The sequence below is a fragment of the Lepeophtheirus salmonis genome, chromosome 4 (genome assembly GCF_016086655.4).
Source record: "Lepeophtheirus salmonis chromosome 4, UVic_Lsal_1.4, whole genome shotgun sequence".
Classification (NCBI taxonomy): Eukaryota; Metazoa; Arthropoda; class Copepoda; order Siphonostomatoida; family Caligidae; genus Lepeophtheirus; species Lepeophtheirus salmonis.
In genome coordinates this window covers 21055244-21081352 of record NC_052134.2, presented here as the reverse complement: position 1 = coordinate 21081352, position 26109 = coordinate 21055244, and the positions used below count along the sequence as shown (strand labels likewise).

At 30.8% G+C, this 26109-nt stretch overlaps 1 protein-coding gene across 2 annotated transcripts in view; it reads left to right on the top strand.

Moving 5' to 3' along the window:
• Positions 1–26109, top strand: part of LOC121115692 (uncharacterized) — a 72878-nt gene that overhangs the window by 35558 nt on the left and 11211 nt on the right. For both annotated transcript variants that reach the window (XM_040709806.2, XM_071887704.1), the window contains one exon: positions 10567–10862. In XM_040709806.2, coding sequence (XP_040565740.1) covers positions 10567–10862 — 296 coding nt within the window. The remainder of the gene's footprint in view (positions 1–10566; positions 10863–26109) is intronic.

The window sequence follows — 26109 nt, the reverse complement described above, 5'->3', positions numbered from 1 at the left end:
AACCACTTGGAACCAATAGGATTTTTTTAAACAAATAGTTTTTTAATATATACATACTGGGTGTTCCAGAACTATTGCCCCTTGATTAAAATTCCTATACCTAGAGTTAATTTTAACCATTCCACCACGACTGATAAGTCGACAAACAACACTTTACCTATTTGAACGGAATTTTGATCTAGTATCAGTGGCGTCCGCAGGATCATATTTTTAGGGGGTTTTTATATTGGTTTTCCGGATTTTTTTTTGAAAAAAAAAAATGAAAAATTAAATTCTATATATTAAATTTAATTTGGAAAAATAATTCAAAAATCCAAAACAATTTAGAAAAAATGAAATGATTTGAAAAAAAAGAAATCAAAAATCTACAACTATTCACTCAAAAAGAACTTTTTTGAAAAAAAAATCAAATATTAAATTTTTTTGTAAAAACGTAAAATTCCTTCATTTGGATATTGCTACAGCCCTCCAGCCCACCCTTGCAGAAGCCCTTAAGTACTTTTTGGATAAAGATAAATAATTGTATCAAAATCCCTAAACTCCTACGGTCGGGGCCCTTTCAATACGATATCACCTAAGAGGTAACAACTTCTTGATGGTAATAGAGAATATTTGATGTGGAAGAAGAGTCACAAGGGCGCCCTCTATCAAGTCAAACCCGGACATGAAACACTAAAAGGAAGTCGAATTTCTGTCACAAAATCAAATTGCTCCTTGAGGTATAAAGTTTGTTTTGAGCATAAAGTATTCATATTTCATAACTTCTTATTCCTAATTATCGTTTTAAACTCTATTAAGTTTTTGTCGTGATACTGGCTCCGTGCATCTGCAGACAAGTCGTGGCGGACGTTAATCTGTCCCTATTAGGGACTATTGGTTATACAAGAATAGTCATTAGGGCGCCCTCTATCCAGTCAAAATATGATAGGCTCTACTTAGCTTTGAGCTTGGATTTTTCACATTTTGTAATGCTTTTAAACATAATCATCGTTTAAAATCCTATTGAGTTTTGTTGCAATACTAGCGCCATGCATCTGTAGACAAGTTACTATATATGAAGTGAAAAAAAAATAAAATTGTTTGTTCAAGATTGTGTTTATGTTGACACAGTACATATATGTTGTAAATTCATTCTTGTTTTCTTCGAACAAAAATACCGCATTGTCGTTAGACTATGAAAGGATCATTGTATATACTCTATAGTGACTTATATATATATATACAAGGTGATTCAGAATTAGCTTTTCCCTCACTTTAACGTTATTATATTAAGAGTATTATGTGTGTTGAGCTTTCCTTGCCCAAGTTATAAATATAGGATGGGGCTCTAGCTCACAGTACAAATGAAGTGCAAGAAGGGTGCAAGTAGGGAAGTGCCCTATTATTTATTTAAAATGATACACAAAAATAAACATGGTTGACTTTGCTACATTTTTCTGTCTTGATAAACTTGTTGGGTAATTTAAATTCTAATAAATCATTGTCCATATTATTGATCATTATCGGAGAAATTTGCTAAAACGATAAGTTCTTTAACGAAAAAAAAATTCAAATTTATTGGAATAGGTTTCCTGTTGCATCTGCTTTAATAAATTATTTCCTGTTTGTGAGGCCCAGACTTATAGATTGTCTATTATTTTTGTTCACGCAATCTTATCTAAGGACCAGAGGTAGTACCCGGCATGGTCTGGATTAATTAGGCGTTGGCTAAAAACATATTTTTCTTAAATATGTAGAAGATAATTACCAAAGAAATCCTCAATGTTACTTCAGGGGAGTCCTTAGGATAGTCGGTCCTTGGAATTTGTCATAAAAATGTCTATAAGGACTGTCAATTGTGACTGTACCGCAGTTCTCGATCCTAATCAAGGACACTAATCAACACTACTGAAATGATCATAAATTGTATGTATTAATATACATCAGAGACCAATAACAGAAAGAGCACCCTTGTTATTTATGCACAAGCCTACAATATTTCATTAATACGACTTCATTCAGTTTTTTTTATCAAAATATGTTTAAATGGTTTACATCACCGAGCCCTATATACTGAACTGTTTTCCTATATCCATTTAGACAAACAAACAAAAATTGCTTTAATAATATAGATCAATCTTAACATATTCGTCCAAAAAATTGTAGAGAAGTGTCTAGTTTCTCACAGCATAATGTGTAATTTACATTTTCATCTGGAGGATTCGACTTAACCAAGTGATTCTTCAATATTTATTGAACGTTTCATTTGGTAATATTAAATTATAATGTAATTCCGGAAAAATTATAATATGAAATAATTATACAATGTTATGTTATCAAAGTATCTCCACAAAAGAGACGCGTCTCTTTTGTGCGAAAAGCGTGCCAAATAATAAATATTTATCTATTATTTTTTAATAATCAAACGAAAATCTCATTATTTGTTAATCTTCAATATATTTGTATTTATTGAAGATAAAAGATAATATTACACATTATTTCTTTTTTTTATATTAAAAAGCACTAAAAATGATATTTTTCACAGAAAACATATTGTTTTTTCACATGCTAACAGTTCCTCTTTTATATTGGTTTTATTTATCTATTATGATTATTATTATAGAAGTGTAAAAAGGGTCGAAATTAAGGGTACTGTAAAATAATGTCATAATAAATATGTATTCGACTCTTAGGAACCATAGTTCTGCTGACATATATGTGGCGATAACATAAAAGCAAGCTGGGAAATATTTTCTCAATATGCGACAGTTTGAAACATTGATATGATTACTATACTTTATATTGATTTAGAAAAGTGATAAAGTTCTTAGGAGCCGTGGGTTTGAAGGTTAACTGAACCTGATAAAAATCGGTTATTTGGTAACACTGAGTGATAATAAAAGATACTGAGACGTCATGACGTCAAAATTATTTTTAAACAAGAGTGTATAAGTATTCATGTTGAGGGAATAACGAAAAGAAGAAAGGGATTAGTTGGTTAAGAACATGCCTCATCAACTGAAATTGATTATATTGATGATATCAAAATTTGATTTAAAGTTCAAATACCGCAAAATCAAATTGATTGCCCTTGCATATAATATGTTCATGTCAAAATTGAAAGAAATATCTATAATATTATAATAATATTGAACAGCTTTTCAGTGGTTTAATATTGTATATGAGGGGATCTAATTTTTCAAATCATTTGAATTTCAAATGATTTACAACTAATATTAATCATAATTATGATAGATATATTGATTTATTTTCTTGTCAATCCCATTTATTAAAAAGTTAAACATTACATAAAAGTAAATCATTTCACTATTATTTTAAATAACTCCTATATACATAATATTAATAAAGAATCGGAATTTTTCATAAAGATGGTATTGGGATCTGCTGAAATTTAATAGGAATACATATAGATTTATTTTTTTAAACATTTTAAAAATAATTTACACCAAAGTAAGGAGATCATTCTTCTTTCGGAGGGAAATGTTAACACCACGACGATCTATTAAAGAATGAACGGAGAAGAAGAAAAAGCAAAAGCACCGACCGTTTTTTCCTTTTATGATCGCTAAACTCTGTTTTTCTCTAGAAAAATCCTTTCATACCTATACTACCTCATTACATAATTTTTCCTGGGGGGTATTTAAGCTAAAACTGTGACCATTTTGACAGTGTTTTATTTTAAAAAGCATATTTTAGACAAGGGGTGTAACACAAAGAAGAAGAAATATCTTCAGCTGACAACCAAATACAGTTAGAGTTAGTATTTTAGTGTTTGTGATCTAGGTAACCCCGTGTGGAATAACCACGTGATGCAAGTATTTATGTAGATGCCCCTCCAAGTATTAATCAAGATAAATAGACTGTGCGTTCGATATATTTACTATCTTTTTTATATAACCAGGATTAAGCAATACTCAGGGCTTTTTATGATCCATAAAAGTTCGAGTATCAAACGCCAGTTAGAGTCTCGGATCTTTTCTTATACTATAAGCTGATTCATAGCTTATCTGGGTACTTGAGATCTGGGTCAAAATCTGTTCTATCTTGAAGAGAAAATACATTAATAAGTAAAGGGATATGTTTAAGCTAACAGGTGGATTTCGACACTTGGTACATAGCTTTGGCTGCTTTTTCCCTTAGAGTCTCTCTAACTATTATCAACTGTTTTTTTCCCTTATATATCTTTTTCGTTTTTGTGTAAGGAACGGTAGAGAGAGATAATGATCTAAATTATACATATTATGTGTAATTTGTAGTTTTGTCTGGTAGGAGGCTATTGTAATGATAGGATTCATTCAAAAAGGGGAAAAAATTCTCCTTAAGTCACACTGTTACTTTTATATTTTTTTACTGCAACATTTTATAGCTAAATGTATCGTCATAGTATGGTACATATACTACATTATAATATAAAGTACATGTTATAATAACGTTGTGTCGAATTAGTTGAACCTAACCGAGTCCGGGAAATGAAAAAAGAAAAAGAAAAAATGAAGAAGCTACTGATGTAGGATTTCAGTTTGAAAATCCTCAATACCATAACGCTATTTATTGAACTAAACTAATTCGATCCTTCATAAAAGTTCAATCAGGACCGGTCTTATAGAAAAAATTGGTAAAGAACGGTTCCCAACAAACAAAATAGGTCAGGATCGGTCTCATTTAAAATTCGGTCCAGAAGGATTCAATACGGACTGTTTGATGTACAAGAATAATTACTAGGACGCCCTCTATCCAGTCAAAACCTGATAAGGTCTGAAATTTTAAACACAAAGAGAAAGTCGAGTTACTGTAGAAACATTCAAATTACTTCGTGGCATCATTTTTTGGTGATATAGACTTTGTATTGATCAAGAATTTTTTACATTTCATTATAATTTCTGTCATATCCACTGTAGCAAATCCTATTGTGTATTGCCTTGATACTAGCCCCGTGCATCTACTGATAAGTCATGCCGTACATTAAACAGTTCCTATAGATGAGTTATTGTTCATTAAAAAAATATACCATTTGAAAATCGCACTCTTTTCGTAATTGATACCTGTAAATAATTTTTTATTTACCAAAGCTGTCACCCATATTCTTTTATTCTTGAAGATAAAGGAATAGGTATTTAATTATAATCATTAATGTGGGAAAGATGAAGAGTAAACCCGAGGATTTGTTGCGGAGTTATAAGTGCTAGTATTATTGGACTCGAAGAAGAGTTGAGGGCCGACGACATTTTGTTTTGTCAAAAAATTGCCAAATCGAATTTTGTGAAGTAAATTACAAAAAGAAAAAAACACTAATTTTGGAAAAAAGTAGTCAACAGCCTTTATTGGCATTGTAATAAGGAACAAAAAACTACAAAGATTTTTTCGTACTTGCAAAACAAAAAAAAATATGTATAATAATGTCGCGGAAAAAATAAGCCTTGATAATAACTAGCAAATATTACAAAAATTATGTAATAAAAAATTCTGGAAATTGAAAATACTTTAATTGAATTTGAGGATTGTTCAAAATACATCGTTTTGTGGAATTTTAAAAAAAATCGAAAATTGACATTTGATGAAAAAATGAGAGAGAAAAAAGAGAGAAAAAAATTGAACAAATTATTCAAAAAATGTCAGATATTTGAGTCAAACAAAATTTCATGCATCATATTTATATACAAACGAATCACCAGACAAATTTCTTCAAACTTTATTTTATCTATGAATCCAATATTCCATTGGAAATCCATTTTTTTGCACCTCCTACTAGTCTCCTTGATCTCCAAAATAACATTTTTTTTTGTTTTGGGTATAGAATAAGCCCTCTTTATATGACCCCCCCCCCCCCAAAAAAAAATGGCATCGTATCTTAGTTCTAAAGAGGCACTCATGGAAAATTTCAGCCACCTAGGTTCAACGGTCTGACGGTATGAGAACCCTGAAATGACACACTCAAAAACTCTATTTCATATATAGATGAGACATATGAAATGTCACGGATTCTTATATTATGGCAGGGGTTCTCAACATTGTTTTAGTGATGCACTACTTGTAAAATATTTATTTTTCCCAAGTACCCCTTTACTAGCACAAAGCATTTTTAGCTTCAGTGCCAGGGGTGCCCGCAGGATTCTATTTTTTTTGGGGGGGGGGATTATTTTTTCCCCAAAAAAATTTAGTTATAAAATTTTTTCAAAAAAAAAAAAAAAAAAAAATCAAAAAAATTTCAAAAATTTATAGCTATTCTAAAAAAATTAGTTTATTTTGAAAAAATTTCAAATGTAAAGCATATTTATAAAAATGTCAATTTGTAAATTTATTCAGGAAAACTAAATTTAATTTCAAATATAATATTTTTTGCAAAAAAAAATCAATTAAATTCTATATTAAAAAACAAAATTCCTCAATTGGGGGCTCCAGCTTACCCCTTCTGACACCACTTAGTTATTTACTTCTTGGTAAATATTCTTCCAAAATCTCAAATACCCCCTGGAGTACCTCCAAGTACCCCAAGGGGTACACGTAACCCCATTTGAGAACCAGTTTATCATGAAATAAGTAAAATCAAAAACCAATATTCCCATTTTATACAAGGTTTTACATTATTTTTTATTTCCTCACCCGTTTTTGATTTTGAAAAGTAGTTATTTAGATAAGAGCGTGAGTTTTTAGCAAGAAACAATGATTGTGGGTATAAATTTGATTAAATAAAGTAGAAACCAATGATTATTTTCTAAAACAACATATGTCAAAATGAATTTATTTTGCATGAATTGGAACCACCTTAAAACCGAATCTGTGATGAAAAAAAAAAAAAAAAATGTAAAACATAAAGATTCCTCTTAAGAAAAATCTCATTCTGACAAATTATGCAGCAGAGCAAAAAATTTAATATTTGAAATTTTTTTTAGTAGCTGTGGATTTGTAAAATTTTGTTTAAAAAAAAAAAAATATTTGAATTAATTTTTGAATTTTTTTTTTTTTTGTGAATAGCTATGGATTTTAGATTTTTTTTTTTTCATAAAAATTAATATTTTGTAAATAATTGTTAATTTTTGAAATTATTTCCAAAAAAATTACTTTTTTTTTAATAACTATAGATCTTTGAATTATTTTTGTTAATAACTATGGATTTTTGAATTTAAAAAAAAAAAAAACACCAAAAACCAAGCACTTCCATAATATAATCCTGTGGACGCCCCTGAATATACTGTATTAACCTGTCCCTCAGAACAATCTCAGCATTTCATTCGAGTCAAACCGATTCGATAATTATTGTTCGAATCGACACAACACTATATAATAATACATTTTCCAGCATATTTCAGCTATTTGTTAAAGGGGGAAAATGATGAAAAATAAAGATTATATATTCATAGACCATGAAATGAATGCTAATTCCTAATTAATTTATTCGTACATAGAAGGGGAAAATATTTGACTGCGTACTTCCAGATCAAATTGCGGATTTTAATTTTTTTATTATTCTTGTATTTTTGGAATTCATACTACATCTTACGCCTAATTAAATCTTCCTTAATTGCGTTTAAATATTGCATATTTTTAAAGAATAGATATTTGCTGCACCTTGCCCCTTTAATTAATGTTCATGTCCTATATTTGGATATACAATGAGGATTTTATTTTCAATGTTGTTTATAAACCTTGTATACACTTATTATTTTGATTCCCTTCGTTTATTCATGCTTGATTTTACTATTATTTTGCTTCATAACATGTAAGTAACTTGGCAGTGGTAAATAAGTATATACGGACGCAAAGACAAGTCAATTTACTTCCTATTCCACAGGTAAAGAAATCAGTGAGCATGTCTATTTGATAGTGAAACTATCTATGAATATATAACATACATTGTATATACATTTACTACTGTAGACATGCCATTCTAATAATATTGCTTTTAAAATGTAATAATCTGTCACAAAGTCACTGATCCGAAATCATTAATGTCCTCATAATTTACCTACAATTTACACATACAGCCGTTGTTATGGTAAATTACCACTAACATCGAAATTGGATCCTAATTCTTCTTGAATAAGCAAAGTGACCAAATAGTTTATAGGATTTATTTTCCAAGTGATTTATTAACACCCCAAAGAAAGTGTGAACAAGAATCAAGAAAAAATGTCCGATTTATCCTTTTTTATACAACATATTATATAATCGGTGTATTAAAAAGAAATCAATTATTTTTCCAATAGATGGTTTTAGTAATGTGTAATGATGAAACCCCTTTGTAGAATGGGTATGTTAAAAAAAAACCGAAATTCAACATGGAAACCCTGGTAATTTGAAGAAGAATTGTTTTGGAGGAGAGAAACAATAATGCTCATGAGGTTTCAATCAGCTGTGACAAGGGTGGAAGGAGAGACTGAAATAAACATTAGAGGGGATCCGCCAGATTCTATATATATTTTAGTTTTAGGATTTTTTTGTCAAAAAATCCTAAAGTTAATATTTTTGGGGAAAAAATTTCAAAAATCCAGAGCTATTCACAAAAAAATACAAAATAAAAATTTCATATATTAAATTTTTTGTAAAAAAATTTCAAAAATCTATAGCTATCCATTTAGTAAAAATTTCCAAAATTAAATTTTCTAGTAAAAAGCAAAAATTCTTTCATTTGGGGAGGGATTCACCTTCTGCGGACGCCCATCCATTATCAACAATTACACCAATAAATATCCCCAATTCTACTCTTAGTCCTACAAGGACTTACAATTATAACTCCACAACAAATCCTCACGGGTACGCTCCGTCTTTTATGAGTACACAGGAATGTTCGATCGATCAAGCTTAAAACTTAATTTGAATCCATTTAGGAAAGGAAGTTCACTACTCAGGAATTAAATAATAATGACAACTGCGAAGGAAAAGAAAATTCTTTCTTCAGATTAACAATTTAAAAAAAAAACGGGACAGCTAAAAACATCACAGGATTTACAGCAGTATTGATGACTCCCACCTCTCCATAAATTTAAATATTGAAGGCTTATATTCTGTCTCTTAGTAATCAGGGCTAACCTATTTTTTATTTTTTTATTTTTTTTTGTATTATCTCAGGTTTGGGGTTTTTACAAAAAATATGTGTTATTTTTTAAACTTAGTTTCCCCATGAAATTGATATGGATTTGAAAAATAGTGGTTAAAACTGTTGTGCGAGGACCGATTTTCAAGACTAATAAACATTTATAAGGGGATCAACGACAGTCTTTTTAAATATATGTATGCTCTAAATAAACAGTCGAATGATCTGTCATTCAGTTTTAATATTTGAACAACAACCCTCCCTCTCTTTGAATTTCCTACATATGATTATTTATCTTTCTTTTATTTAAAAAGTAGAGCAGCAAATAGGAAATATAACTTAATTACATACCTAAATGGAATATGTAATAACATCATGTCATCAAACATCTGGGGGATTCACAACACAACTGTTGACTATGTTCAGAGTCACTCAACTCATTTTTACCTACATACAAAAAACATAATATCATACTGTTCATCATTTCTGTCTTTTAATCTATAATTACATATTACAGAGTCCACATCCGAGCTTCCATAAAAAACAACAGCATGAATTGGGAAAAAATAATGATAGGAATAAAAACACTCGACTCATTCAGAGTAATTTGTTTAATATTAATAAAAATATGTAGTGTACAAGTTGCAACCAGAAAATTGGATGTATAATTTTAAATGAATGATTTACTGTACTGGGTGGCCCATTGAAATCTGAGCACTTACTTATTCAATAATGGATGAAGGCTGAGTGATTCAAATTGATTCATATACTAAAGGATAAACAATTAGTAACAAAAAAAAAAAAAAAAAACTGAGTTCTCTAGATTACGTACAAGTCGAGATAATAAAACCAGTTTAGGATTTCCAGACCCGAAACCATCCCCTGAGACAAAAACCTTGTCAAATTTGCCAAAAATGTAATAACGATTTTGAAATCAATATTGTTCATCGCTCTCAAAATATATATATTTTTTAAATAAAAAAGTTGGGGTTTGATAAAAAATAAACCACATAACTCATTCATAGTAATTAGTAAAATGTTAATAATATATATGTGGTGTGTCAACACAAACATAATTTTAAACACAAATCAAGAAAGTGAGTGTCATCATTCCCAATTTATTTTTGTACTTCATAAATATTAGGGTCTCTCATTTCCCAGGTAAACAATTCCTGATGTTGTGGGAAATCAGGAAAATAAAAGATCTTGTTCGTCAACTTTTGCTTCATAAATTTTGCATTTGCATCGCTTCCAAAGAATTGATCAGACTAATTTGGAGATAAAAATTTGTTAACAAATATAAAAATTGAAATCCAGACTCAATTTTGAGAAAAATCGTTTTAGCTTGCTTTTGTTTTGACAGGCCACAAATATAAAATAAAATAAGATATAAAATATATAAAAGCACTCCCTTTTGACAAAAATCCCACCAGTTTGTAGTTGTATTGTCTACGGGCCACATATTTAGTACTGTTCAATAGATATGAACTAATTATATCAATGTATTTTTATAATTAATTTTCTTGCCTTTCCAGATGTCCTCCTCAACCGCAACAACCCTTTCTTCATCCTCCACTTCCTCATCTTCCAATCATTACCGTCATCGCACCCCGCCCATAAAAAAGATCGTACTCAAAAGAAATTCATCTGCAGAGCTGGGATTCACGATCCGTGGAGGGGTTGAACATGGTCTCGGACACTATGTCTCAGGTGTAGATCCGGGAGGAGAGGCCCATTCTCGTGGACTACGCATTGGAGATCAAATCCTCTCTGTTTGTGGGCTACCCCTGGTTCGAACGACACACAAAGAAGTTGTGAGTCTCATTTCTGGGTAAGTGAAGTTTATATTGGGGATTCAGAGTGCTCCTTAATTATTTTATTTTTTTGCAACAAACTGTTGGGGATGCATCGTTCACAAATGTTTTTATGTTGATAAAAATAAAAATATAAAAAATTGAGCCATATTGATGAATGTTTAGAGGCTGTGTATAGCCATTTGGAAATCGACTTTCTGATGGACTAATGTTCATTCAAAATGGTGCAAATACTGCCCTTTGATAACTTTAAGATGTCAACTATATCATGAAACTTTATTTTATGGTTTGCCAAAATCAATTTGTGGAGTTTTTTGATGTTTTCCGTTATAATCACCTCATTTGGACGTCCAGAGCGTTCAGCATCACTGTTGCTTGTTCGGCTACGTTTGAAGTCAGCAAACCAACGTTCCACTGTTGCCTTTGATGTAACAGAGTCCGAATAACACTTATCCCGCCAAGTTTTTGCTGTGACGGTTGTTGTTTTTTTCATCAAAAAGCACTTCTTCATCAAAATACGAAATTCAGTTTTTCCATATTTGTCGAAATAAAAAAAATAGCGTCACTTAGAGCTCTGTAATTTGTAAACAAATCATCAGATTATCTTTAAATTTCGACACATGACGTATGTAGGATGTATTGTTCCAGAAATAATATTCATTTTTGTATTAGTAGTGCCATCTATATGTCAGTCTCAGGACTTATTTGGGGTCTACGGCTAGAAGGATGGGACAAGGGTATACCTGGAAATATTCAATATAAGTCAAAACTGAGCCATTAATTAAAGATAATTATTGTAAAGGAAATTTTTTTAAAGTAGTAGTATAGTTTTCCACTAAAATAATTATTTTTACTGAAAAAAATAAAAATATACACTCTGTACACATATTTAAAAAAAAATGCAAAATTGAATCTTTTTAAAATTTGCTATATTATTAGAAAAACAAATAAATCACACAATCAAATGTTTTTGACTCACATTATAAAGGAGTATATTCATAATACCCGGTTCATTTATTCCAAATAATTACCATTCGTCTCTACAACGGCCTCGATGCGAGGTTGGAATATTTGGTATACCCGGATAATTTCTGTTTTTGAAAAGCTGTATTAATCATCACGAATGACTGATTTTAGGACCTCCAAATTTGGTTACTTGGTAATGTTGAACTTGCTTTCGACTACGCTTCGCCAGATAGTAGTTATGTAGGTGAAGGTATGGGGTTGAGGGAATCCACTTTGACTTGACTTGGAAATTGACAGTTACAAAATTCCTATATTTTATTGGCAGTGTGCCCAGAAACATCGTTTTACTGCCATACAAAGTTCTCATTTAGGCTAATTGGTGAGAATCCATGATAAAATAACATTGCTCTGTACTCATATATACTCTCTACCCCAATTTTAGCTCCCAAACTAAATATGTGAGGAGTTATTACTCCAAGGCCACTTATTTTGCTTGTATTTTTTAGTGCAGGAACGATAGGACTTCTTTTCTTGATTTTGAAAGCCATCAGTCATTTTACCAGTTGTGGTGCTGATCAATAGTGAAAATCTTTCTGTCAGAAAAAATTTGACGATAGAAGTATTATGCTTCAAAAAACTAAAAATTGCATTAGACCCATGGAATCTTTATTTGATAGTTAGCGAAGTTAATAGATAAGGATTGAAGTATGCTCAAAATTTGAATTTCTAAGCTAAAACTCAAAAGTTTCAAAAAAAAAAAAAAAAAAAAATATTCAATTTTGACTAATTATTTTTAAAAAAAAAACAAGCATTTTTTTTTTGCCTTAGAAATGAACCAGGATTACAATTTCATAAATCAGAAAAGTATTACCACACAATAACCTAGTTGATATTTTTACTACATAAAATGGAGTAATTTCCAATAAACCTTGATTAAACTCCATCAAATGGTTTAAGAATAAAATATACTTAACTATTTGAATACTACTTGATGGCAATGAGAAACAGTGATGTTTGAATATAATCAAAGTAACTTTTTTGAGCGATTAGGGACAAAAAAAGTAGGATAACTAGCGAAAAATATCTTATTTTTTCAATTGTAGTAGTTATTTTTTTTTAAAGTATAGAAAATAACGAAAAATAACATACATATAAGGTTCGAGTATATAATAAAGATAGCCATTAGAGAGATACATTTTTTATAGACATAAAGGTTTAATACCTTCTATTTGTTGCTCCCATTTTTACTGACAATAGTTCACTATAATAGTCTACTTTTTAGACTGACATTGACGTCTCTACCTGGTAATGGTCTCTATAATGATTGATCTAGTTATAACATCAAGGGATGTATAAAATTTGTCCTAGAAAGCGGGAGCGGTTTTTCCTAGTTGACAATCTGAGCAGGGTGCTTCTATTTTCCAAAGCTGTTCTCATTATTATTTAATTATTGAGGAGGGAACCTTTATGTATAAAGTAATAACTAGTGACTGTGCTCATGAAAGATGCAGAATAACAACGAGGGTTTACTTGTCTGTTATAAGTGTAGTCCTAGTTGGACTCTGAGGTTAATTGAAGATCCACATTGGAGTAATTCCAGCCTATTTCTCTTTGCTATGAGAGTGGTCCCAGAAGTACACTACCCAACAAAGAAAGCACGAACAAAAGGAACATCATCTTCCTTCAGCTGTATACACTTAAAAAAAAGTTCTGGAGTTTTTTAAGAAAGTCATAAATTTCTGCTTTGCTGGTATGAAACTTTGCGATACACTCAATTTAAACTTTTTCACGACTCCTTTTTTTTTTTTTTTTTTTTTTTTTTTGCAACAATGTGAGCAAATGCATCTTACACACAGCTTTTTTATGTCAAAATTTTACGATAATATGCAAATTAATGTACTTTTTGAAATGTCTGCTAGTATGAGCAGTTTAAGTCGACGATCTACCAGTATCTCTTTGCGGATTTTCTTCACAATTTCGGGAGTCGTCAACACATTTTGGTCGGCCACTGCGATGCTCGTCTTAACAGCTTGTACGGCCTCGTTTAAACTCATCTAGCCAAGAGTTTCCTTTTGTAAACGAAGAAGCAGACTCACCCAGTGTAGAATTCATTTCAACTTTTATATTGGTTCGGCTGAGGCCTTCCAAATAAAATTATTTTATCCTACAAGGATAACTAATTTTCACAAATTCAATGACAACGATCATTATTGATGGCTCTCAAACAAATAGTAAAGAAAGTGGGTCCTTCATGCTTGAAACATATGTTTTATAGATTGTTTACTTTCTAATAGAGCAGGGGTGTCTGCAATTATATATATATATATTTTATTTTTTTTGGAATTTTGTTCCAAAAAATTCCGAAAATTAAATTTTTTTGGAATATAAAGATAAAAATTAAATTTCAAATATTAAATTTAATCGAAAAAAATTTCAAAAAACCATAACTATTCTCAAAAAAAAAAAAAAAAAAAAAAAAAAAAAAAAAATTCAAAAATCCACAGCTGATCATAAAAAACTAAATTTTTTGGGAAAAAAATCTCAAATATTTTATTTTTATAAAAAATTCAGAAAACCTCAGCTATTCACAAAAAATTAATTTCTTTAAAAATCTACAGCTGTTCATACAAAGGTAAATTTTTTGGAAATAAAATTTAAATATTTTATTTTAGGGAAAAAAATTTCTCAAATCTACAGCTGTTCTTAAAAATTAATTTTTTGAAAAATTTTAAAAATCCACAGCTGTTCATAAAAATCTATATTTTGTGGGTAAAAATTTGAAATATTTTATTTTTGGAAAAAAAAATTCTAAAATCCCCAGCTATTCACAAAAATATAAATTTTGTAGAAAAATAGAAGGAAATAATGTATTTGCTAGTAAAAAGCAAAAAAAAAGAGCTCCTACAGCTCACCCTTTGCAGACACTTTTGTACAGTGATTTTTTTTAGCATCTCCGCCATTTCTTGTTCAGTATTTCAAGGACCGCTTTCTTATAATTGGAGTGATATTTGTGTTTATTCCTTCCTCTCAATGCTGCTTGCAGCTGCGTTCCTTCCAAAAATTACTCAAATTGTCAGGATTGCTAAGTTCATCTTCGTTTTTTTCATTTTTACATACCATCAGGACATATTTTATGCATCACGGATTATAATTCACTAAACTACATAATTACCCGATTTCACTTTTGTTTTTGCCAATTGTGTACATTTATTGTGTATTACAATATATGTACATTGTACCTACGATATAATTAGATACATGCATTGTTCTTCCGGTCCTTGGAATGAGGAGGTTGAAAACAAGCCTTTTATGAATGGTGGTTGACAAGTTTTTTCACATTATGTGCAAAATGTTTCAAGCAAATCAGATATTACATATTTAAAAAATATGTATTATATATAAAGATATTACATGATTGCATCAACTAGGACTTAACATTATATACATTGTGCAATAAAATATTGTACGTATGTCCTGTTTTGTAGGTGTTTGAAAAGGTAATATAATTAATATAAATTCCGCACTGCAAAATAGTGTTGTGTAGATTTGAGTTAAACAAACATAAGTCGAATCTTTAAGAATATACTCAAGTCCATAAATTACAAACGGAAAAAGATAACAAGTTAATATTTAGAGTCGTAATCACAGGTGGCCAGGAGAGCCCTATAATTTTTTCAGTGCTAGTATTTATTGATCTATTAATGGTGAGTCATCTATAGTTTGAGTTGTATAAAATATGAACTACCTGTATGTTAAAAAAGAAACAGAAAAATGAATTTGGTAACCCTGATAATTTGAAGAATGTTTAGAAGGAGAGCAGCTTAGATGTCGTGATGTTTTATTAGATCAGTTATCAGGGAGTATGAGAGAAAGAAAATAAACGCAAATCCAAAGACATAGGCAGGAGTAACTCCAATATCGATCTTCAATTTGACTCTAAGTCCAACAACTTCCCAACAAATCCAAGTGTTACTTAGTGTTGTCTTTCCTTAGCAGTTCGAACACGCACTTGTGATTAATTTATATTATTGGAACAATGTTTTTAGTAGCAATCGACAGCTAATTATGAGTTCTACTTCATTTTTTATCGGAACATTTTAAAAAAACGACTCTTAACCTTGACTCTCATTAGCTCTTTGAGTAAATAATAACAGTTGGCCCGGTATAGTCGACACTCTATTATACTCAGAGTCCAACAAGGGTTTACACTTATAACGCCAGGGCAAATCTTAATTGTTACTCTACGCTATTCACAAGTACAAGTACTACTAATAACTTTTTACTTAGATGTCCTCTCCTTTATTAGAGTTAACAACTTTAGAAATATAAAATACTGTCCATGTTGCAACCCCGAAATTATCGAACTCGCTTTTGGTAATATTTTTTACAACTCTGACAATAGTATTGCTCTTTGTTCATATAAACCATAGTTTCAAGCTTTATTCAACTTCTTGCGAAACTCTCAGACCGTAAAAATAAAGGGATTAATAAATTTGTTCTACTTATGAAGATTGTTTACTAAACATTAATGCTTGAATTAAACAATCAAATTCATAAATTAGCAAATCATATTCATGCTCTAATTTACCTCATAAGTTTATATAATACAGGATGTATCAAATTCAAAATTATGGCTAGTCATTCATGATATTGTATTTCATTTTATGATTGGGTAATACTTATTTGTAATTGTGATGAGTAACATTTTCGGCATGAACTTCAGCTCATTTTCATCTACCCTCATTGATAAAATAATGACTAATTATTTAATTTTAAGATGTCTCTTTCCATCAAATCACTTACATAATAAACATTTGTTTGTAAAAAATTATATATTTTCTTGTCAATTGTCGATTTCTCTGCTTTTTTCTCCTTATCAGTCTTCTAAATGTTGATTGATTGAACAATTCCCAGCAATTGTTCAATATTAATTTTATTTTCGAACTACTACCAACCAAATATATATATTTTTTTGGTTGAAATGTTGCGATATATGACGTAGCCCTATGGTTTTTCGTTTGTTTTTTCTGATAAATATTCAATTTTATTAAGTTAGCAATTTGCAGAGCATCCCAAAGGATTAATCAGAATGATTTGTTACTAGAAATTGACGTATGTAAGTAAAAATTACGGTTTTTTTTCTATTGAAATCCCCGTTTCTCCGGGAATTATCGAGGTTATATGCCTGTGATAAATTCCCCTGATATTTTTTTTTACAATTTATGCCTTGCCAGGGATGCTATAAAATCCATCGACAATTATAAGCGATGCCCAATGAAGCATCAATATTTTTTTTACTGAATATACATATACTTTGTGATGAGAATCGTTAGCATTTGAACATGCTAAAAAAGAAACCGAAAATCAACAAGATAAGCCTGAGAATCTGAAGAATACTTTGGAGTATAGTTGCTTTACAGTCATGACGTTTAATTAGATCAGCTGCAAGCAGCTGTGACTAGGGGGAGGGGCATATAAAAATGGACAAAAATGACTCTGATCCTTAATTATACTCTTAAATTTAACAAGGGTTTACAATTATAACTCCGCAACAAATCTTCAAGGCTTTTTTCTGTCTTTTATGGGAACACGAAAATGTATTTCTTATATAATTGTATGTTGTTGAAAAGGAAGTTAACTCCTCAGGGATTAAACAGTCATTATAGCAGCTTAGAAAAAGAAAAGACAGCTCCAAAAGAATAACGAGGAAAAATATACTTAGAATGAGCATCATTTTCGCTTTCTTTTACTTTAACACACCGCCAGGACATTTTCTATGCATCACCAACGATAAACATGAATGCATATACTTAGTTATGAAAATCCTATTTAGAATGAGCATGTTAAAAAAAAAGCGAAAATCAATATGGTAACCCTGGCAATTTGAAAAATGTTTTGTAGGAGATAAATAATAAATCCCAGAAGGTTTCATTAGATCAGCTACAATTAGCTGTGACAAGGGAGGAAGGCGATAAGAAAATAAACAAGAAAATTTGCTAGAATTACTCCGCTATCGATCACCAATTTTACAGTGAGCCCAACAAGGACTTACAATTTTAACTACGCAACAAATCTTCAGGGTTACACTCTCCCTTTTATGAGCACACACGAATGTTGTGTTGTCAGGTTTTGAATATAACTGAATCTATTTAGGAAAGGATGTTCACTACACCAAAAAATGCTTAGGATGAGCAATTTTTTCGTTTTTTTATATTATTTTCACATACCAGCAGGACATGTTTAATGCATGACTAACTATTAGCTTCAATGCATATACAATACACATATTGCACAGAAAGGGATGTGCTTTTACCATTATTCAACATCCAGCTCCACCACAAATTAGATTGTATCATCACTTACTTAAGGAAATATATAATTTTCACAGTATTTATTTTTTAATGTCCCAACCTTTCCCGAGATGCTACTCAAAGACAATTTCCTGAGAAATGAGAACCCCTAGTATTGAAACCCTTGTACCTATGCATAAAGTATGTGAGTTGGTTATAAATAAGAGATTTTGCGCTAGAGATAAGAGAGAATCAAAGTATGAAGTCCTAAAACAAATTTGAAAGAGGCAACCAACCACCTTTCTCTTGCTTTTAAGAAGAGAAAAGGGATATTATACTGTATACATAGTCATAGATGTGTATAATGTATATAAAATGCCTACTGCATTTAAACAGAAGATGAGATGAAGGGAAATAACAAACTTTTAAAGAAAGAAGAAGGAAAAATAACCGCTTCATTTGTTCATTCTACAAAATGAGCCACTTTTTGGCAAATTTATGTATATACATGTATACAGTTTAGATGTACAAATTGTATTATTCAAGTAGGGGAGACAGTGAACAGTTTTGAAACTTTTTGTTGTTTGATCAATTATCTACTTGGAACTAGTGGGAACGAGATTCTTGCAATCCAATAATGACATAACTAGAGTTGTAAATCGATAGAGTTTTAGGTATGCTAAAAGAAAAGAAATAGAAAATTAAACCTGCTAACCCTGAGAATTTGAAGAGTATTTGGGATAAGAACAGCTTTCCTGACGTAACTTTTTATTAATTCACTGAGAGCAGCTACGACAGTAAGAAAATATGTACAAGTCTCACTTTGTATGAAGGGAGGACAAAGGCTAGAATTACTCTGTTCTTGATCCTCAATTATACTCTGAGTCTAACCATGACTTACACCTTTATAACTAGGTTTATAAATCGTATGCATTTTCGGTATGTAAAAAGAATCAACCGAAAATCAACCTGGTACCCCTGACAATTTGAAGAATGTTTTGGAGATGAGCAGCTTAGCTATAATTACGTTTTATTAGATAAGTACATTTATAACAAATCCCCTGTGTGACTCCACTATGAATAAGTATATATTCTCGTGATGATACTTTATAATTAGAACGAACAAACAGCTTTAGAAAATAAAATAAAAACTGCTGACAACAACCAAATTCCCACATTTAAAAAAGATGACTTAAATACCTAGAAATAAACAACAGCATTTGTATGGAACGACGTAGCTCAAGGTACAACGCACTCGGAGGAAATTATTCTTGAACTCAATGTACGTAGGTTTGTCCCCAGTTGTTTCAAAGAAGGAAATATACTAAATATATATGTATATGGACTTCAAATAAGATTTCTACGTCCAATGGAGTAAATGTAATACTATAATGTTTATTTAATCAGTGAAAGTCTATCTGACCTTTTCGAGGAATATATATGTATATATTCTGTGCTACCGGGGGGCAAAAAGACAACTTGGGAGATGTTTATATGATCTCAAGTGAACTGTCCTTTACGACTTTTTTGTTATATATTTTTTGTCGAAAAAATATTCAAAAGCATAAACCTATTTTGTTACCGGAACTAGTATGAAAACATTTGTCATGGGTACAACACTACTCCGAACTTGTTTGACTCCAAATACGCAAACACACCATAAAACCATGCTTGTATGTCTGCTATTGTTTGCATTATAATGTCGCATTTACTGGAAAAAATTCTGTTATCCCGGGAAACATTTATTATTTATTTTTGGAATTACTTCTCTTGAAATCCTGAGAAAACGGGATCCCGGGAATGTTACCCATATTTGCATTCCATTACAGATTCCTTGATTTGAACTGTAAATATATAAATAAATACTGAAATATAAGCAATAGGTAGGAGAACTACCTGAGTGGTTGCAACTCACCCCCTTTATAAATCGTCTTCCAATTTCTCAATTTTCTTCAGAATGAGGGAGTTTTGAATTTCGATGAACTTATCAAGTCAACTGATAACAAAAGAAGCAATAATTTAATTCATATTTTAGGACTGAATGCGCTCAATTTACCTTTTCTAATTTTTACGTACATAAATATGACTCTGATGTATACAAAATTTATTTTAAAATCCGTTTCAGTCCAATATCTCAAAGAAAAGGTTGACAAAAATGATTGATTTTATTTGACAACAATCAATATTTTATACAATTGTGATGTACATTTTGTGGCACGATCAATAAAAAGGCCCTCTTACAAATCTCCCACGTCTCCTATAATTTACATAATATTATTATATAAATGTTATATGTAAGTTTCCTTACAGTTGTCCTTGTTATGGTAATCCTTATTTGCATAAAAGCAATAAATAAGTAAATGGTAATAAAGTAATATAGAGTGGTAAAAAATATGACTTTAGACGAGCACGATACTTTTTGTATTTAACATCAAGATTCATAAAACTTTAAAACAAAGTTCAACCAGATTCATGGTCCTTGTAAAAAAAAAAAAAAAAAAAAAAAAAAAAAAAAACCCACGCAAGATGTTGTTTTTATAATACCACAGATGTCGTCAATTTATCCTTTTCTCTTTTCCCGCATGCAAATTTATTCCCTTAATATAACTCTTACATTGTTAATGCAGATAAAAGGGTGAATTCATAGTGAGTCATTTCATAAGTGTGTCATTTTTGCAATAAAAAAACTAAGTTTGGAATAAGAAAAGGAAATCCGGTTGTTGCGTGCGCTCTTTCTTCTTTTTTGTTCATTATTTAATAAGTCGTCTTTTTTGTTAGCTTCTCCCTCCAAAGTATGCATTATTCCCTATCTTTGGTGTAAATTGATTTAAAAATGCTTGATAAAATAATATATGAATTTAAATATAATTATAATAATATTTTCCCAGCACTAATGCTACTATTAATGTAGAAGGTTCTCCTCACTATATCAGTAGTAATTCATTTTTACCCCCCACCCCAAAAAAAAAAAATCATAGATCTGGCAGAATTTGCTGATTGTCTAATAATCTGATGATAGTTACTAGGGTCTTATATTAGTAATATCATATGTGTGTGAAGGGGAGTTGAATATTGGTCCTTCATTAGAATCGTGGGCCGCGGTCCTATCCAGTCCCACTTGTCGGTCCTTAAAGAAATGACAAAATCAATGACAAAAAAAAGACGTCTTTAATAATACGACTTTTTACAAATACTGATCACGTGGCCATTGGTGATTAGCTTTAAAGGTAACTATAGATAAAGTTATCAGAGACTCTGCTTAAAAAATGATAGAAAATCACTTAGAAAGTAATGATATAAAAAGTATAAATCTTACAAATATATGAGAAGGACTACATATTATGAATAATATTAGACACTCAAGAGAGTGGCCTTTATTATTCTAAATAAATATATATTTTAAAATAATAAAGTATTATTAAACTTTAGGGATATCTTTCTCCCTTCACTAAGTATATTCGAACGAAATATATTGTCAACGCGTTTATCTAATCTATACTAATAAATGAAAGTTTGTCTTTATGGATGAAATGTATGTTCGAATGGGCAACTAGTCATTTTTGATCTATAAAATATGTATATATGACGTCAATTTGTTGTTTTTGTCTGACATGTCGGGAGTGCATACTTTTTACTACTCATTAGTAGTGTTGTGTCTGTCTTTATATATTTGGTTCAGTCTTAGTACTGACCCTTAAGACTTTTGGTCCTTCGGACTGTCAGTAGTAGAACTGATTTTTAAAAAAAGTTAAGGAATGTCATCAAGGACCGAACTTTATAAGTTTTTAGTACGGATAAGCAGGACTGAATTGGACCTGACTGAGAGTTAACTGGACGGGACTGCAGTATTCAGTCCTATATACACAAGACTAAAAATGATTCTTTATCGATATAGTATGCACTACTATGTACAGGGAATAAATATATTCCTGCCATTAGATAATAAATTAAAATGAGTTGTCCAACAGTTGGAGAGAATGGCGTAGTTATTGCACCAACTACCCACTGATTTTAGGGCCTTAGTCCCTCTACTTTTTGGGGAATAGGCTGTGTTAGATACAATAAAGATTGCTATGTGAATATATTGATCTCTCAACATCTCCTTAAGCTCATGAATATTTGGATAAGTATATTAACAAAATGAAAAATATAAAATAAATATTATTTATGTGGCTAACCAAGATTGTACAATGTGCATTGTCCATAATTATGTATTATCTACGCAGTTTTGAAAGGATAAGAACCCAAAAGTGGAACTTTATGATGAAACAAATACGATGAATATTCTTTTACATTCTTTGCATATAAAAGGCGCAATAAAAAACATAGATTTCAATAACTTGTATCATATTTTAGGGTGGGATTTTGGAAGAGAAAAACACCATTATTAGATTAGAAAAGAAAAAGAAAAGGATGGTGTAAGTTGCTTTTTTGCTCACTCTTCAATAGATCGTCTTACTGCTGTTGACATCACTCTCTGAAAGAAGAGTTCCCGCCTACCTTTCTTGTATTTAAAAAATATATATATTATACAAATATATTACTATAGATACAATCAAAACTGTATTAAGCGGTCAGTCAACAGAAACTGAAAAAGTGACCACTTAGTGCAGGCTACCTCTTAAACCAGGCTTCTGATTTTGTAAAAATAATAAATTTAAAAACGAGATATGGTTGATTTGTCCGGTAACATACTTAAAACAGGTGGCAGTTAGGCCCAATTTGAATGTATATTTAAATAACACTAAAAAAAATTTACTGCTCCCTCCAATTTTATAGCCATACTGGAAGTTGTATAAAATATGACATGGAAAGCGGCAGTGGCACTTTCTAGTTGGCAATCTGAACAGGGTTTTTATTTTCCAAAGCTACTATCATTGTTATTTAATTCTGGAATAACTGGTGTGTGTGCTCATGAAAGATGCAAATTAACAATGAGGGTTTGATCAGGAGTGATAAGTCGGAGTAATTCTATAATAGTAATAGTTGAATATCAACTTTAAAAATTCTATAAGCAATATGATGAAAAGTGCAGTACTTGTTGAATGAAAACTTTATACTAAGCCTTAACAGTACCCCAAATTTATACTCACTATGGAAATTTTGATAAAGTTATACCAACTGATAACAAAAGAATTAATAATGCAAATCATATAAGCTGCAACAAAAATAATGACAAACAGAGCACATTATAACAAAAATATTGTTCCTTATAAAGAAGGAAAAACTTTTATCCCTCAATATCAGTTATTTTCCAATATCTCGAAAAAAAAGTTACACAAATAATATTGGTATTTTTGCATAATAATTTGTGTTATAATACACAATCGTGGTGATGCTAGCTTTCATTATTTGAGGTGAGGGATTAGGGCGACCCAAATAGGATCATCAACGTAATATAATGTTATAAATATGTTGATTAGATCCTCTTTTAAACAGATCCTCTAAAATTATTTTTTTATCTTTAAGTGAAATAATTTTTTGAAGTCATTCATGATGAAAGAAAAAAATAAATCAATTGATTACAAAAGTAAAATCGGGAAATGCGTGTGCTCTTTCTTCTTCTTTATTCATTACTTAATAAGTTGTGGGGTGTTGGCAGCTCTCTCTAAAGGAAGAATTCTTGCCTATCTTTGGTGTAAATTGTTTTAAAAATGCATGATAAAATAAATTGTATATGAATTTAAATATAATCACAATATTTTCACCTGCACTAATACTATTTTAAATGTAGAAGGTTCTCCACTTTATTATAGAAATTCATCCCCTCCCCAAATCATATAAGAGGCACCGGATACTAATAAGGGTCTTAATTCAGTGATATCAAATATGTCCCTCCCGATTTTTCCTTTCCCTCTTACAAAAATATAATCTTTCATTATAATACAACTCCATAGGGACTGTTTAACATCCAGCACGACTTGTCAGCAGATGCACGATGCTTGTTAATAAGATCTTTAAGCGATACTGATAACTGAAAATATTATGAAATGAGACGAATCCATGCTAAAAGTAAAGTTTATATCCCAAGAAAATGATGGCACGGAGTAATTGGAATTTTTTGACAGAAATTTGACCTCTTCTGAGTGTTTAAAATTTGAGATCCTGTCAGTTTTTGAATGTGGCCATCAAACAGTCTATATAAAATGTTTTCAATCAATGATAAAATGCATTATTATTTTAGGAGACGCCATCTTGCCGGCTCTTAGTTGATATTTTTACTACATATAATTGGCGAATTTCCAAATAAATCTTGATAAAACTTCATAAAATGGCTTTAACAGTAATAAAATATCATCATATAACAGGCAGCTGATATTAAAACGGGTCGTAATTGATTAATACCACAAGTCTTGCTGTAGGTTTCTCTTTGTGTTCTTACAAAAATCCCATCTCTACTCATGACTTATTGACGTATTGCCTGAAGAACCATCTGAAATGATGTTAAAAAGAAACATACTGAAAAAAAAAATTTGGAGCCAGCTTAACATTTATTTGAAAATAGTGTACTTTAGTATACATATATGTACAAGTTACATAAATGTCAATTTCTCGAAGTCTCAAAGTTATTGACAGGTATGAGTATTGAGTAACCAAACATATGACTATATATCGATGAAGAAATACTATCATACTACATAAGATGAAGGATGTCGTCATCTTTAAGGGATGAATAGGAGCAAGGGTTTTTTTTTTTTTTGACCTCATTCCTGTAATGTTTGTTTTTTTAATCAATAATATAATAAAAGAGGGCCTCTCCATTAAAAAGAAATCATGCTATGATGTAAAGCAACGCTTGACTTCCCATACGCACCCCTACGTTATAACATATTATCCATTGATATTGAAAATTTTCATAATAATTGATAAAAGATCATTATGAAATAATTTAAACATATGTATATTGTATGACAACCATCCTTAACCTTTAAAGATCAATCGAAGATATGATTGTAAATATATTAGGGTGCATCAAAGGGTCTTATGTTCTTGGAATTTCTTACCTAGTCTTTCAATTATGACACTTGGTGTTAGAAACAAATATTTCCCAAAAAATACGAAATTGGAGGTGGTCCTGGATGGCCACTGAGCGCATATACAGAGTAAAATAATGAAATCTGGTGCTTTTGATATATCTACTAAAAATTACTAATAGCATATGTACTATACAGGGTTGATCTTATCTAGTTGTACTTATTTTATTATTTTCAATCCGGAATGACATTGAGCTGTTTTGAAAGTTTTGCTCTTTTTGATGGAAACATTTTTACCATTGATGTCACTGTGAATAAGCAGAACAGCAGTTAAATTACAACATCCAAACAATGTTTCAGCTTCAGTGAGACATGCCTTTAGAACAAAAAAATCCAACCCGGAACCATGGTCTTGGGCGGTGGAGAGTCTGTACTCACATTTTTGTGGAAGGAAGGATTGGCTCAATGCAGATCCTAACCTGGAATTTCTGGATGAGAAAGTGCTATCTTGGGCCAAATAAAAGTTCGTGCACATCTTTATTTCCACTTAAGGGGGAGCTCCGTGTTATCACGCCACTAATAAGCATGCCTTCCTGAGAGACAACTTTCCGTACATTTGGGACCTCAACATGTAGCCGTCCTCCTCTCCAGACGCAAACCCCTTGGACTATTATATCTAGACATGTCTTGAAAAGAGGGTGTGTGCTATTCCTCAGAGGAGTTTCGAGTTCCAAGAGGCTTACATCAAGAAGGAGTGAAGTAAGCTCAAGTCTGACTAGAAAGCCAAGGTCTGCAAGGGATTTTGGCCTATTTTTGAGGCAATTATTAGAGCTGAGGGCTCAGACATTTAATAAATGTTTACCTTTGATAGGTCACAGAGCTAGGAGGACAAATATAATTCTACATTAAGTCGTAACAGTGGTTCTTCCTTGATATCATTCCACTAGGCTCCTTGGTATCCATCATATCCTTCCTCAGCTTTGCAACCCTTCGTCTGCCGATCTTTGTCATCTTTGAGACCTCATCGTTCTTAA